Source organism: Enhydra lutris, unplaced genomic scaffold, assembly GCF_002288905.1.
Source record: "Enhydra lutris kenyoni isolate GAN:26980312 unplaced genomic scaffold, ASM228890v2 scaffoldscaffold66, whole genome shotgun sequence".
Taxonomy (NCBI): Eukaryota; Metazoa; Chordata; class Mammalia; order Carnivora; family Mustelidae; genus Enhydra; species Enhydra lutris.
Window position 1 is genome coordinate 6320902 of NW_019154150.1, and position 16201 is coordinate 6337102.

At 36.4% G+C, this 16201-nt stretch overlaps 1 protein-coding gene across 6 annotated transcripts in view; it reads left to right on the forward strand.

The window, feature by feature from the left end:
- Positions 1 to 16201, forward strand: part of LOC111159036 (cytoplasmic linker associated protein 2) — a 180887-nt gene that overhangs the window by 91842 nt on the left and 72844 nt on the right. For 5 of the 6 annotated variants that reach the window (XM_022521400.1, XM_022521403.1, XM_022521401.1 and 2 more), the window contains exons 15-18: positions 1271 to 1348; positions 2512 to 2679; positions 5063 to 5118; positions 5972 to 6145. In XM_022521400.1, coding sequence (XP_022377108.1) covers positions 1271 to 1348; positions 2512 to 2679; positions 5063 to 5118; positions 5972 to 6145 — 476 coding nt within the window. Of the gene's footprint in view, positions 1 to 1270; positions 1349 to 2511; positions 2680 to 5062; positions 5119 to 5971; positions 6146 to 13593; positions 13618 to 15583; positions 15602 to 16201 lie in introns of all 6 variants that reach the window. The other variant, XM_022521405.1, reaches the window with a different exon arrangement.

The following is a 16201-nucleotide window of genomic DNA, read 5'->3' on the forward strand; positions in this document are numbered from 1 at the left end:
TGGTTTTCCTTTAAAGCTGCATTGTAGTGTTGCTCCTCTTATTTGGTGCAGCTGTAATTTTCTTATTTGTGGGTTGAGTGAGGATCTCTTACGTAGAATGGGTTATAAAAGATTAAATTAGGCAGAAATTTTAAAATGTATCTCCAGACAAGTGACCTTGGTTTCCTGAGGTGTAATTAATCAAGTAACAAATGATTTAAGGTAGAAGGAGGGTCCTTCTTTTCAAAGGAAAGAGATTTTAAGAAGAGATTCATTGGAAAGTTTCTCTGTACCAGTTGTCCGGTGTCATTGGTCAGGAGTGTACGGAGCAATGTCTAATGTAGCTCCTAGATGAACAAGAGGAGATGTGCACAGCTAGTTGGTCACTAGCTAGTAGGCTGTTTGCATGGTAGTAATTTCAGGTTTGAAGATTGATACACCTTGGTATACCTGCATTTACACTGAATACCTTGCTGATTTTCCATTTTCATGGAAATCGTTAAACCTATTAACAGCCCATTTTTTTTTTTTTTTAAATAAAGTTTGTTGTTTAATACAGGCATGATGTAATTCCAAGTTTTCTTTAAGTTCTTTTGTGGCAGCTACTATTCAGTTAGGTCAGGTCATAACTAATTATACTGTTAGCACATCATTTCTACATTGGTGGGTTGGTGAGAAACCACACCAAAGGGGTTTTAAGAATTTTAAATGTGGGGACACCTGGATAGCTCAGTGGGGTAAGCCTCTGCCTTCAGCTCAGGTCATGATCTCAGGCTCCTGAGATCAAGCCCCACATTGGGTTCTCTGCTCAGTGGAGAGCCTGCTTTCCCCTCTCTCTCTGCCTGCCTACTGTGATCGCTCTCTCTCTGTCAAATAAATAAATAAAATCTTTAAAAAAAAAAAAGAATTTAAAATGTGGGTATTATACATATATACATTTTAAACATAATGTAACTTATAATTCAACTTTTTAATGTTTGACTTGTCAGGAGGAAACCATACACGGATGAAATGTGTGGAGTAGATTACGAGAAAATCTTAAACTTACTGCGCACTCATTAATCTTTTTATCTCACCTGCCCCTTTGTGATTGATGCGTAACATATACATAATAAGTATAATTTGTGGTGAAATATAGTTTTACTCATGAATCTAAAGGTGTTTGGGGACACCTGGTTGGCTCAGTTGGTAGAGCATGAGACTCTCAAGGGTTGTGAGTTCAAGCTCCATGTTGGGTGTAGAAATTACTTAAAAATAATAAAGTCTTTAAATAAGCTATTTTGTTTTATAGACATGCAGCTGTCTTGGTTGAAACTATTAAGAAGGGAATTCATGATGCTGATGCTGAGGCCAGAGTGGAGGCAAGAAAGTAAGTCTATGATGTTTTTTCGTGACAGTGTAAATGTACTTGGATCTTTTCTTTGAAAGGAATCATACTGGAAGAATGAATATATCAAAAGTGTCTCAAGTATTCTACTTGATTAGGTCTTTAGTAAATTCGAGATAGATTTTTCTCCATTAAAATGTACTAGATATATGGGGCCCCTTCATTTGGTAGAGTGTGCAACTCTTGATCTCAGGGTTGTAAGTTTAAGCCCTACTTTGGGTGTAGAGGTTACTTTTTTAAAAATCTGTACCAAAGGCTAACAGTTGACTTCACATTGTCGTTCGTATGATCATCAGTTTTCCTATTCCATTATAACATCCTCACTTTCATTGTGAATAAAAATAACTCATTTATTGAGAATGTGCTAATTACCTGATACTGTGGGACGCTTGGTATACATTACTATCTAATCTTGAAAATGATCCTGTAAAGGTGGTATCTCTATAGATTGGCAACAAAAGTTTGGAGATTTGGGGGTTTACTTCCGGCCACATGAACTGTAAGGATCACAGCCAGATTTTGAACAGAGATCTACTTTTCTCAAAAGCCTACCAGCTTTCCACCAAAACTTGTTAAATTTAGAAAGCATTTACTTGAGGGGTACCTGGGTGGCTCAGTTGGCTAAGCGTCTGACTCTTGGGTTTGGCTCAGGTCACAGTCTTGCAGTCATGGGATCAAGCCCCTCCTCAGACTCTGTGTTCAGTGCAGATTCTGCTTCAGATTCTTTCTCTCACCCCCTCTGCCCCTCCTTTCTCTGCCTCTCTCTCTCTCTCAAATAATAAATAAAATGTTGTTTTTTAAAAAAAAGGTATTCATATGATATGTGGTAGATATATTAGTATGGTCTCATCTTCATTCTTGAATGTATATTTTTTTTTTTAAAAGATTTTATTTATTCATTTGACAGAGAGAAAGAGATCACAGGTAGGCAGAGAGGCATGCAGAGAGAGAGGAGGAAGCAGGCTCCCTGCTGAGCAGAGGGCCCAATGTGGGGCTCGATCCCAGGACCCTGAGATCATGACCTGAGCTGAAGGCAGAGGCTTAACCCACTGAGCCACCCAGGCACCCCAAATGTATACGTTTTATGTAAAGCTATTTATGTTCTTTTTTCCCTTTTTTTTGTTGCTTGTCCATTTGTTTTACAGGACATATATGGGTCTTAGAAATCACTTTCCTGGTGAAGCTGAAACATTGTATAATTCCCTTGAGCCATCCTATCAGAAGAGTCTTCAGACTTACTTAAAGAGTTCTGGCAGTGTAGCATCTCTTCCACAGTCCGACAGATCATCCTCTAGCTCACAGGAAAGTCTCAAGTAAGATCATATAAGTGATATCACTGATTTCTTCCTCTCCAAACCTTTGTAGTTCTCAAATTAGATGATTGGATATCTGCTTGGTTTCACTTGAAGCCTTGGAAGAATGATAACTGAAATGTACAGTTGACCCTTGAGCAGTAGGGGTATCTACACCCCCATGAAGTTGAAAATCTGCATATAACTTGACTCCTCCAAAACTTAACTACTAGTACTCTACTGTTGACTGGAAACCTTACGGAGAACATAAACAATCAATAGACACATATTTTGCATGTTTTATATATGTTATGTATAGTATTCTTACAATAAAGTTAAGGTAGAGAAAAGAAAATGTTATTTAGGAGAACCATAGGATACATTTACAGCACAGTACTGTATTTGATGAAAAAATAATCTACGTAGACATGGACCCACACAGTTCAATCTATGTTGTTCAAGGGTCAACTGTACTTACTTTTTTTTTGGTCTGTGCCTCAAGGGTTGGTTGCATGCCTGTGTAACTTCTTTTGGGATGAAGAGTTTAGTGATTCAGATTTTGTTTCTGTATTTTCATGTCTGTAAAAAATACTGGGAAACACTGATTTATATACATTTTTTAATATCCCCAAATAGTTCATATAGTAAGCAGCCCATTTCTAGGGCATTATAATGGAGGAACTATAATGGGGATTTGGGAGTCATCTTCAGAACTCTGACACAGCACTGTGTGACTGGTAAAAACACACTGCTTTCCTGTGTTGTCTTTTGCACAGCTTAAAACTTCAGCAAATCCCTTCAGAGGGGCCAGATTCCCTAGCATCTGACTCACTTCTGTGTAATTCCATTCTCATCATTAAATGTTGGCTTCCTCAGACCCTTGCTGCCTTGGCAGCCTTACTCTAATTTTCTATCTCTCCAGCCCTATGAGGTTGCTAAAATCTTTAGTGCCATCTCTATTCCCAAGCCGTGGCCTCCAGTATCTACAGGTTTCCTCACAGAATGTGGGCTACCTCTCTGTGATTCCTGTCCCTTTAGGATTTTGACCCCACCCTCTCTGGAGGAGTGGGACCAGGGTGAGTCTAGTGAGGCAAACTAGGGCAGAGACTCAAGGACGCTCTCACAGGGTCTTGTGAGTACTGGACTAACATGCAGTTACTTACAGGTTTTCGCAAGAAAAGCAGATATGATCCGATTTCAGTATAATTATTGTAGGAATAATTAACCTATCCAAACTTCGGTTTAAATTTGTGTTAAAATCTTCACTGCAAATGAGCTTTGTTGTTTTTTTCCCTTTACTTTTGTTAACTTTGCTCAAACTTCGAAGTGCCTATGAATCATCTAAAGATCTTGTTAAAATGAATAATCTGATTCAGTGGATCTGGGACAGGGCCTGAGATTTTGCATTTTTTAACATGTTCCTAGACGATATCTTCGCTTTTTTAGTATGGACCATACTTTAAATAGCAAGTACCCAAACAAGATATTTAATCTTATTTAGTATTAACATCTTTAAACATAACCAGCTTTAAGTTCTGTGAACCTTGAAGTGGTCTGCCTCAGTCTAATAGAATAACAGTTTTAAGGACAAGTTATAAAAAATAATACAATACTGGGTTTAATAACCAACTACCAGATTTACATTTTGATAATAATAACTTAAAAAATATTTTTCAGTACCCTGATGTTAACCTGTTTGGAGTCTTTGCCTCTCTTCCCCCCAGTTTTAAGATTTATAGGTATACTTTCCTAATCCCCCTTACATATTTAGATGTATTATTTATCTCTGGACTGCAGAATGGCATTATAATTAAAAGGTACTAAAGGAGATGTTGGGTTCTTTGAGAGGATTTGAGCTGTTTTGCTTTCTAACCGTGTTATCCTCAGCAGTAGTTCTTAGCCTCATTTCTCTTATCCCATGCAGTCATGCTCAGCAGCACTGCTGTAGGTGGTGTGATACCTACATGATAATGACATGAATTGCCAGCGGCCACTAGCCAGTATGGCTTAGGTGAAAGGGGCTTTGGTCATGCTGAATTCCATGTGTGCTAGTGATAACTCTCTCTCTCCTCCTAAGGAAAACATCTTAGAATACAAATGTGGGAGTGTGCTTTATTGCATCCTCTGTGGTGAGCACTGTAATGGGTGCTGAGGACCAGAGTGAACAAAAGCAAGCTGGTTGCCTGTCTTGGTAGAGCTTACAATCTCTTCATTGCTAGTTACTTCATCTTTGCTTCGCAGCTGAGATACCACTGATAGGTGACCACTGTTCTCAAGTGATTTGTAAAAGGAAAAATAAAATTAGAAGTAAGCTATTTAGGAAACTCAATACTATTTCATTAATTGTTTTGAGAAGGGTAATAAATTACATCTTCTTACTAAGTCTTTTCTTGTTACCTTGCAGTCGCCCTTTTTCTTCCAAATGGTCTACAGCAAACCCATCAACTGTGGCTGGAAGAGGTAAACTGCCTTTTTAAGCAAGAGTCATAGCATATTTTACATAGAAACCTAACACCACATACATACGTTGTAGCTGTGTTTGTAGACTGTATACATATACTATACATAATATGTACAATGCAGTGTATACTATATATATATATATATATATATATATATATATATATATATGTATGTATTACATAGTATGGCATAATCCAAGTTTCCTGAAGCATTACTTACCCTTACTTGTGATGCACTCTGTTCTTCTCTTTTGTTTCAGTTCTTTACAGTGCTGGTCATGACCCACTCTGTTGATTTCACAGCCTGTTCATGGATCATAACTCACAGTTTATAAAACTGATAAACTAAAGACCAGAAATTTAATGACTTAATTTGCATTGCCTAAGAGTGGTAGAATCTGCATTACTCTCTGACTAACCATATCCTGGAGAAGTTCTCCCTGCATTTTTCTGATAGTAAAAAATAACAGTGTTGCCATCTGTTTATCATGTACAGTGCTTCATTTTCATGAATCAGTCATGAGCACCATCGCTTGATCTACAAAATGGTTGTGTAAATTTTATAAAGGATATTTTTAAAGAATATTTATAAAGGAATTTTGTTTTCTCAATTTATGGAAGAGGAAAGTGAGGAAGAGGAGTGTTGAGAAAATTGTCCAAGAAGATGTAGTTGCAACAGGACTGAAATGGAAGCATTCTTACTTTAAAGTACTGTGAAGTACTTTGTAGTGTTCATTTGTACCCTGCCTCCTTTTTGACCATTTGTCATTAGCTCATGACAGTTTATATAATTTTCATGCTGTTCGCAGTGATTTAAATAACATAGGTTACCTATGCTTTGTTTCCCATAGTATCAGCAGGCAGCAGCAAAGCCAGTTCCCTTCCAGGAAGCCTGCAGCGTTCACGAAGTGACATTGATGTGAATGCTGCTGCTGGTGCTAAGGCACATCATGCTGCCGGGCAGTCTGTGCGAAGTGGACGGTTAGGTGCAGGTGCCCTGAATCCAGGTTCCTATGCATCACTAGGTAAGACAGCTCATTATGGGATATTCTACATTATGGTCTCAGTGAAGTCAGGATGATGGTGATATCTTAATCATTTCTATTTCATCCTTGCTAGTTAAGGATAGTCCATATGTTTTAATATGAATCTATACTTAGAACACAATTCTAAGGTATTTAAGCTGCCTTGTTTTTACTTTTTCCTTTGTAATCCTCCTAATCATCTTGATCAGAGGAACAATTCTTGAGTCCATGATTTGCCTGTAGAATTTTCATAGTTCTGCACTACTGCCACATTTAACTACTGGTTACTAAGAAAGTTGGGAAGGGCTTTGGCCTTGTATCCATCCAGCTTCTGTTCCCTTACCAAAAAGTTTTTGGGGATCTGGAGAAGTTTTGGGGATCTGGAGAAAATGCAAAGCTTAATTAAAATCAGAGTTTAATCATGTATTCCCAAAGCTATTTGGAATTTGTTTTTTATGTTTATCAACTTTATTATTAATTTTTTTTTAGTATATCTGTCTGTCTGTCTAAGTAATCTCTACACCCAATGTGGGGCTTGAATTCATGACCCCGGGATCAAGAGCTGTGTGCTCTTCAGCTGAGATGGCCAGGCATTCTTTTGTTTATCAACGCTACAAGTTTGAGGCTGGTTATTCATTTTGCTTCTCTGTTTTGTGCTTCATTTTTCTTTTCCTTGGATAGTACTGGTAAAACACTAAGCAGGCAGCTCATTGGAGCACAGTAGGAAGTACAGAGATATTGGAATGAACTGTAGTACATGAGAAAGTTGGCACAGCTACATTCAATGAGGAAAAGATTAATAATTCAGTAAATAGTGTTTAGACACATGGTTTACAATTTGGTATAAAATTAAGTTAGAACCAGAGCTCCTGGGTGGCTCAGTGGGTTAAAGCCTTTGCCTTAGGCTCAGGTTGTGATCCCAGAGTCCTGGGATCGAGCCCCACATCATACTCCCTGCTCAGCAGGGAGCCTGCTTCCTCCTCTCTCTCTGCCTGTCTCTCTGCCTACTTGTGGTCTCTATCTGTCAAATAAATAAATAAAAATCTTTATTAAAAAAATTAAGTTAGAACCATTTTTCACACCATATAAAAATTTATTCCAGATGACTAATGAGTTGAAAAATAGCTTGATAAAAAGAACTCTCAGGTTAGGGAAGGAATTTCTAAGCATAAATACTGAAAAGTCGTGAGGGAAGAGTCCCTCTGATTTAAATTTTAAGTCTGAAAATATAAAATCAAGTGGCTAAAAAGCTAAAGGGGAGAAAGTTTTATCACATACTACCAAAACAGCTAAAATGTCAGCAAGTTTTATGAGTCTATGAAAAACAGATGCACTTATTTTTATAGAAAAATAGTCTACGTATATCAAAATTGTCCTCCCAAAACACCAGAACAAATGTTGAATCTTAGCTGGACTCAAACAAGTGCAAATTGAAAGAACTGTAAATAAAAAAGTTAGGATTAGTGCCTGATGTTGATAAAAAAAAAAAAAAACAGTTAAAAAGTGCTGATGTGAATTAAACATGGAACACTTTTTCTAAGTGGCAATTTAGTAATACCATGAAGCTTTTCTTCATTATTATTATTATTTATTATTTGTTATTGAAATAAAATTGACATACAATATAATACTAGTTTCACAGGTACCACCTATTGATTCAACAATTGTATACATTACTCAGTGCTCACCACAATAAGTATAGTCACCATATAATGTTATTACAATATTATTGAATTCATGAAGCTAAATATTCAGAATTCATTTATTATTATTTATTTATTTATTATTTTTTTAAAGAGTGCAAGCATGAGCAGGACCAGGGAGGGGCACACAGAGGGGGAAAAGAGAATCTTAAGCAGCCTGTACATCCAGCGCAGACTCTGACACAGGGCTCAGTCTCATGAACCTGAGATCATGACCTGAGCCAAAATCAAGAGTCGGATGCTTAACCGACCGAGCCACCCAGGTGCCCTTAAATGTTCAGAATTTAGATCCAGTAATCCAGTTTTTGTAGATAATTATGCAAGAAATAAAAAAGAATATTCATCGTATTTTTAATAATAGATGTTATTAGAGTCAACCTTGTTCTGTAACAAAAGGGGTCTGATTAAATTATACATACTTATAAATACTATGCAGCCATTAACAAGTAACATTTTCAACAAAGATCAAATGAGTGATACTTTCATCATTTTGTATAAAATTATACATAGATAAATACACATATATTAAACAAAGATGTTAACAAGGATGTCAACAGTGGGTTGTCCAGTGCTTTTAATTTTCATAAAACTTTTCTGCATTAGAAACATTACTGGGGGGGCACCTGGGTGGCTTAGTGGGTTAAAGCCTCTGCCTTCGGCTCAGGTCATGATCTCAGGGTCCTGGGATCGAGCCCCGCATCCGGCTCTCTGCTCAGCAGGGAGCCTGCTTCCTCCTCTCTCTCTCTCTGCCTGCTGCTCTGCCTACTTGTGATCTCTTGTCTGTCAAATAAATAAATAAAATCTTTAAAAAAAAAAAAAAGAAACATTACTGGGAATGCGGTGTTACTTCAGTATATGAAAATGAATCAATTAAATACATTTTATTAATAGAATAAAGGACATAAACCACATAATTATTTCAGTACATGCAGAAAAGGCATTTTACAAAGCCTAAGACCTTTTCATGATAAAAAATAATCAACAAACTAGGAATAGAAGGGAAATTTGTGAACCTGGTAAAGAGCATCTATGAAAAATCCACAGCTAATACCATACTTAATGTGAAAGACTGGATGTTTTCTCCCAAGATCAGCAAGATAAGGATGTCCACTCTTGCCCTTCCTAACGTTACCATGGAGGTTCTAGCTAGGTCATTAGGGCAAGCAAAAGAAATAAGATGTATCCAAATTGGAAGAAAAGTAAAACTGTCTGTATTTGCAGAAAACATGACCTTATATTGAGAAAATCCTAAGGCATCCACGAAAAAAAACTGTTAGAGCTTAATAATGAGTTCAGCAAGGCTGCAGAATATAAGATCAATATACAAAACTCAGTTATGTTTCTAAATGCTAGTGATAAATAATTTGAAAATAAATACCAATTGTAGTAGCATCAAAAAGAATAAAATACTTAGGAATTAATAGTAACAAAAGAAATGTAAAACTTCTCTAGGAAAAATCACTCCTGTCTTTTTTCTTTATTCTTAACACTCATAATACTGCTGGCACCAGATTTGTTGGTTTTCCACACCAACCAGTTCTACAGCTGGATGTCCTACGTTTCAATTCAGCTCTGACTCTAGCCATAATTAGCATAGACCTCACAGATTAAGGGCTCAGTCCTATAAGACTGCCCCTGCCAGCCCCCATCCCCACTCTTTAGACATCAATTGCATATCCAGGTTGTCACCGGTGCTTCTGACCAAATGGACTATAATCAGAGGTTCTGATAACCTCCTCTTCAGGTTCAGTTAATTTGCTAGACTGACTCACAAAACTCAAGAAAACAGTCTACTTACTAGACTGCTGGTTTGTTACAAAGGACTTCTAAAAGATTTGAATGGGCAGCCAGATGAAGAGATACATGAGGCAAGGTCTGGAAGGGTACAAAGCCCAGGAGTTTTTGTTCCCATGGAGTTATATTGTGCCACCCTCCTGGCACATTAACCAAACCAGAAAGTCTCTGAACCTTGTACTTTGGTGATTTTTAGGGACGCTTCATCACATAGGTATGATCAGTCATTAACTAAGTCTTCAGTTTTTCTCCCTTTCCCAGAAGAGGGAGAATGCCTAAAAATTCCAAGCTTCTAATCATGCTTCTTCATCTCTCTGGTGACCAGCCTCCATTCTCTCCAGGAGCACACCAGGAATCACCTCATTAAAACAAGACACTGCTTTCACTCAGAAAATTACAAGGGTCTTAAGTCAAGGTATCTGTGTCAGGTGCCAGGGTCAAAGACCAAATATTAGAACAAAAAAGATACTCTTAGTGCTTTTATAATTTGGGAAATTATGAAGGTCTTAGGAACTCTGTGTGAGGAACCAGAGGACAGAGAACCAAGAGCAAAAAATTTTTATATGTATATCTTCATACTTGTTCACTGAAAACTACAATACATTGTTAAAAATCTAAATTAATGGAAAGACACCCAGCTTCTTTAAAGACTTACTACTGGGGGCGCCTGGGTGGCTTAGTCGATTGAGCATCCAACTCTCGTTTCAGCTCAGGTCATGTTCTCATGGGTCGTGAGATCTAGTCCCACCATGGGCTCTGTGCTTAGCAGGGAGTCTGCTGGAAATTCTCTCCCTCTCCCCCACCGCACTTGCTCATGCTCTCTCTCTTTTTCTCAAATCCTTAAAAAATTAAAGACTTGGCATTGTTAAGATTGCAAATTGACCTATAGATTTAATGCAATCCCTGCCAAAAGTCCAGATGCCTTGTTATGGACATTGACACACACATCCTAAAATCCATGTGAAAATGCAGGGAATCCAAAATAGATGAAATGATTTTGAGAAAGAACAATCTTGAAAAAGTTGGTTGGATTCACACTTTCCAATCTAAAAACTTATTCAGAGCTACAGTAATCAAGCCTCTGTAGTACGGGCTTAAGGACAGATATATAGTCCAATGAAGTGGAGTTGAGGAGCCAGAAATAAATCTGTATATTTATGATCAGTTGATTTTTTTCACAAGGGTACCAAGACCATTCATTGGGGAAAGAATTCATTTCAACAAATAGTGCTGAAACAACTAGATAGCTACTTGCCAAGGAATGCATTTGGATCCCTACCTCACACCATATCCAGAAAGTTAACTCAAAATGGATCAAAGACCCAAATGTAAGAGCTAAAACTGTAAAACTCTTGGAAGAAAACATAGGTGTAAATTTTTTAAGTAATGTTTTCTTAGATACTACACCACACACACAAACAACGTAGGAAAGGATAGATAAACTGGGCTTCATCAAAGTTTAAAACTTTAGTGCTTCCAAAGGCACCATCAAGAAAGTGAAAGGACAGCATAGAGGAGGAGAGAAAACGTTTCAAATCACATAACTGATATTAGGGACTTCTATTCCAATTACATGAAGAACTCTTATAACTCAGTAACAAAGACAATTCAATTTAAAAGTGTGCAAAAGATTTGAATAGACATTTCTCTAAAGACAACATACAGATTGCCAGTAAGTGCATGAAAAGATGCCTAACATTATTAGTCATTAGGAAAGTGCGAATCAAAAGCATAATAAGAGGGCGCCTGGGTGGCTCAGTTGGTTGGACGACTGCCTTCGGCTCAGGTCATGATCCCGGACTTCCAAGATCGAGTCCCGCTTTGGGCTCCCAGCTCTTTGAGGAGTCTGCTTCTCACTCTGACCTTCTCCTCTCTCATGCTCTTTCTCACTCATTCTCTCTCAAATAAATAAATAAAAATCTTTAAAAAAAAAAAAAGCATAATAAGATACCACTTTATTCATGAAGAGGGCTGTTATCAAAGAGATGGACAATAACAAATGCTTGTGAGGATATGGAGAAATTAGAACCCTCATGCAGTGATGATAAGAATGTAGAATAGTGGAGCTGCTATGGCAACAGCTTGGGGGTTTCTCAAAAGTGAAACAGAGTTATCAGCTGACCAGCAGTTCCATTCCTAGCTGGTATGTTCCAAAATAATATGAAGAATATGTTATGAAAATGTGTACATGAATCTTCATAGCAACAGTATTCATAATAGCCATGGAAACAACCCAAATGTCCATCAGCTGGTGAATGGTTAAATAGATAATGGTTAAATAGATATTGTTAAATAGAGTGGAATATTACTCAGCCATAAAAAGGAATATGTTACATAAAAGTACTAAAGCATGCTTCAGGATGGGTGGACATTTGTTGTTTGATTCCACTTACATGCAATATCTAGAGTAGATAGATCCACAGAAAAAGAAAGTAAATTAGTTGCCAAGGGCAAAGAGGGGAATAGAGAATGACTCCTAACAGGATTTCTTTTGGGGGTGATAAAAACTTTTTAGAATTAGTGATAAGAGTTGTTCAACCTGTTAATACACTAAAGATATTGAATTGTATAGCATAAATGGTTAATTTTATGATACATAAATTACAGCTTTTTTTAGTAGGGAAGAAACTGGAAAACATAAAATGTATTTATCTGGAGTCTTAAAAATGTGGTATTTAGTATCTATTATTTTATTACCAGAAAAATACAATATTTGAAATGTTTCGGTGTGAACTAGGAAGGCAATTTGTAACAATTTTTTTTTCATGAGAACGTGCTGTGAGATTGACTTAATTAGTTTCTTTTAGTTTTTTAAGGTTTGAATTGCACATTTACTTCATTACAGAAGGGAAAGATGTCCCTCTATCCTCTTTTTCTGGCCCATGTTTACACTCAGAGGCAGTGAATTCCTTGCCTTTGGCTCTTTCCAGGGCCTGGATAATGGATTTTCTCATTCTTTTTCTGTTTCTCTATTTCTTCCTTCCTTTTTTTGTCTCTCTCCCTCTCCCCTACTCTCCTCCCTCCCCCCTCTTCTGCTTCTCTCCTCCTCTTCTCTGCCTCCCTTTCCCCACTACCCGCCTCTCCCTCCATCAGCTTTCTTATACACATGAGACTGATGTATTCTGTTTTCTTCTGCTTTGAGCCTTGCTTGTCATGGCTGAACATTTATTGATCAGAGGGAGTGTTCCATTGTTTTTCAGCAAACACTTAATGAGCACTTCTGTTTTTGCCAGGCACCCCACTAGGTCATGGAGATCCAGAAATAGATGCTTTTGTACTCAGGAGTCTCTCAGTCTAGTGGTAGATTGCTAAAGGATGAGCAGCTGAAAATCTTATTGCATTTTATGCATTTAGAATTTGAAGTTCCAGTGAGACATCAGACTGGAGGTGTTAAGGAGTTGTAGTATAATGAGAAAGAGAGGTACAGTGGCATCAAGATGGTATGGTAATGGAACTCGGGAGAAAGATGTGTGCTTGTGAGATTGGATTTGGAAGTCATTGGAGACTTTTCTTACTATAATCTTGCAGTGTTTAAACTTAGTTCATTACTTAAAGCAGTTGCTACTAGGTTTTTTTCTCCCAGTTTCTTTGGGAATGGGGAGAATGGGGAATGGGAATACGATGAGTGTTTGATGTCAGGAAACTCAGAAGACCAAAGCAAGAGGTCTGCCTGATGGTGGCAAGGGTACCAAGCTGGGATATGGGCTTCACTAACTTCACACTCTAGGCAAGTGAAAATCAAACTCATTATCTTTGTTTTTGTATCTTTTTCTCACAAAGGAACCTCATCTTGTTTAAATCGCCTAGTATGTTTTAATTGAGTACAAGTTTCATATACGTGTCTGTACTATGAATTCTGTCTTCTTAAAAATAATGTCCTAGGGATTTTAAAATCATATTTTTCTAACATACTGAGTTTTCCTCTGTTCTTTGCTTGCTCTTTCATCAAAGAGGATACTTCTGACAAGATGGATGGTAAGAACTTACTTTTCTAAATCTACTAAAGATTTTTATTGCTCTTGGATTCTGTATAATATCTTCATTCTCTTTTCAAAAATATACTGCTTATTTTCTAGCAATCTTAATGTAAAAGTGGCTACCTAATTCTCTAAAATTTTGGGTTAAGCATAGTCATTTTTGGGTTTCCCATTCTATTCAAATACTAGGATACTGTTTCTTTTAAGTTAAATCAGTTATCTTAAAATTTTTTACCTTAGCTCATAGAAATATTCTTGATTTCTCAAGTCTCTCTCTGAAATAGAATCAGAATCATAAGAATGGAAAGAAATCTCATAAGTCATTTGATTGAACTCTTTAGTTTACTAACTGTGATACAGAGAGAGACAAATGAGATATTTTACAGATTCATGTGGTTATTTGTGAAAACAAAATGCAAATTACAATGCTGTCTTTTTAAGAACAAGTTTAAAACTAACATTTAATCAGGACTGAACTTTTTTTTGTTTGAAAAGTTTTGCCTTTTTAATTTCAGTATTAAGTGATTATAGTTTATACTTGCTTGGTTCAGTGTGGTATTTTTATCTTTATGGTATTTGTCAGATACTAAATGGCATATTATCTACATTTTCCCTTCACTTCATCAGATACCATACTGTTGTCTAGGAACTTGAGCTTTTTTTAAGAACTTGTAAGAAGATACTGAATCTGTAAGTCTTAGGAGATCTAGGAAAGATGGGAAATTGTATGTTTTTCTGTCAATTATTATATAAGCTCTTAAATAGATACATCTTCCATTCTGATGAAATGGGAGATTTATTTCATCTTGGGTTGGGTACATGACTGTTACTTATATTGTCTCTATGTTCCTCTGGATGTTTAATGTCTTTCATAAGTTAAAAAAATTATTGAATGAAATGAAAACCCACTACAAGATAGTTTCTGTATTTTAAACACTTTATGGTATCATTTCTCACACTGGAATTCTGTGTCCTTAAACTATTCTCACTTTCCAGATTAAGATCTTTTTTTGTTTGGCTCAGAAACATCAACCTATTTGAAGAATCATCTGTGTCATGTGATGTGTTACTCTCACCTGATGTTCAGTCCTGTGTTTAAAAAAGAAATCTGTCTATACACATACAGAGATACATCTATTATTGCACAGAGTTGTGACATTTTTACCTGGGGCTAATAATACATTATGTGTTAGTATAGAGTTGTGACATTTTCACTTGTTCATTTCTGCTACTTTTCATTGACATCTTAGAGAGCACATATAAATGTTGAGTAAATAGCTGATGGATTGATAGGTCTTTGTAATGCTTTAATGAAGATACTGCGTTAATGAGGTCTACATCATGGATTTGACTTCTATGTTTGTCAATTAGCTCTTCTAGTTCTTTTATGGACAACTTTTTGAAAATGCACAAAAAATATTCTTTTTTTTTTTTTTTAAAGGTTTTATTTATTTATTAGTCAGAGAGAGAGAGGGAGAGAGAGCACAGGCAGAGGCAGAGAGACAAGCAGGCTCCCTGCTGAGCAAGGAGCCCTATGTGGGACTCGATCCCAGGACGCCGGGATCATAACCTCAGGCGAAGGCAGCTGCTTAAGCAACTGAGCCACCTAGGCGTCCCACAAAAAATATTCTTATTTTGTAAAAACCTTCATTTCAGAAAGTAATGACAGGGTTATGTCTTTCTTGAGGGATTACCTTCCATAATTTTCTTCACCATTTCACATTTTGAGTATGAAATGGAGCAGATAAAAGTGCTGTGGAATTTCGCCATTTTCATTTGTCTAGTTTTAACCTTTTCTTGCGCTGTGGATCATTAGGTGGCCTCAAATTTTGGGTAAGGCTATAAGACTAAGAGATATTTTTTTCACTCTTTCATTTTAGTCTTGGTTGGGAGGTGCAAGTAGGTCTTAACATCAGCATCGGCAAAATTTGTTGAAATGCTATTGTTTTATTTCTCTTATTTAGGAGCAACATCCGAAGATGGTAAGAATTATACATTTTGTTAGTAACACAAATACCTCTACATTAACATTTTCATTAGTAGGAATTAAATATTAAAAACTAAAATGGGCTTGTTTTTTTTTTTTTTTTTTTTTTGCAAAACTATATAATTTGCCAGCTGTGGTAGCATCTACATTTTATGTTTGGTTATGTTAGTTACACTTGTGAATTTTTTTCCTTTAGTTCTTCATTTGGAGTTTTGCTTTGTATCTTGGATCATCTCATGCTGGAAAACATAATTTCTTAACATGTTTAATAGTTTCTAGTATAAAGTTAGTAAATAATTTTTTTTCCTGTAGCATCATTAGTGCTTTTCCTTATGTTTTGCTTCTTAATTTATGCTAATTCATTTATACTTTGGGGGAGCATGCTCCATTGCTGTATCATGGGAGTTTAAATGCATTTATTTAGTCTGCTTTTAAGTGTGTCTTTGATTTAGAATCAGTGGAGAATTACATATATGATTTGAATTTGAGATGACAAAAAACTTGCTAGATACACTACTCTGTTTTATTGAGCCAGTTTACTTTAAGAAAATATTTATTGCTTTTGAATTTGTAGAAAGAAAAAAATTCAGTTTTT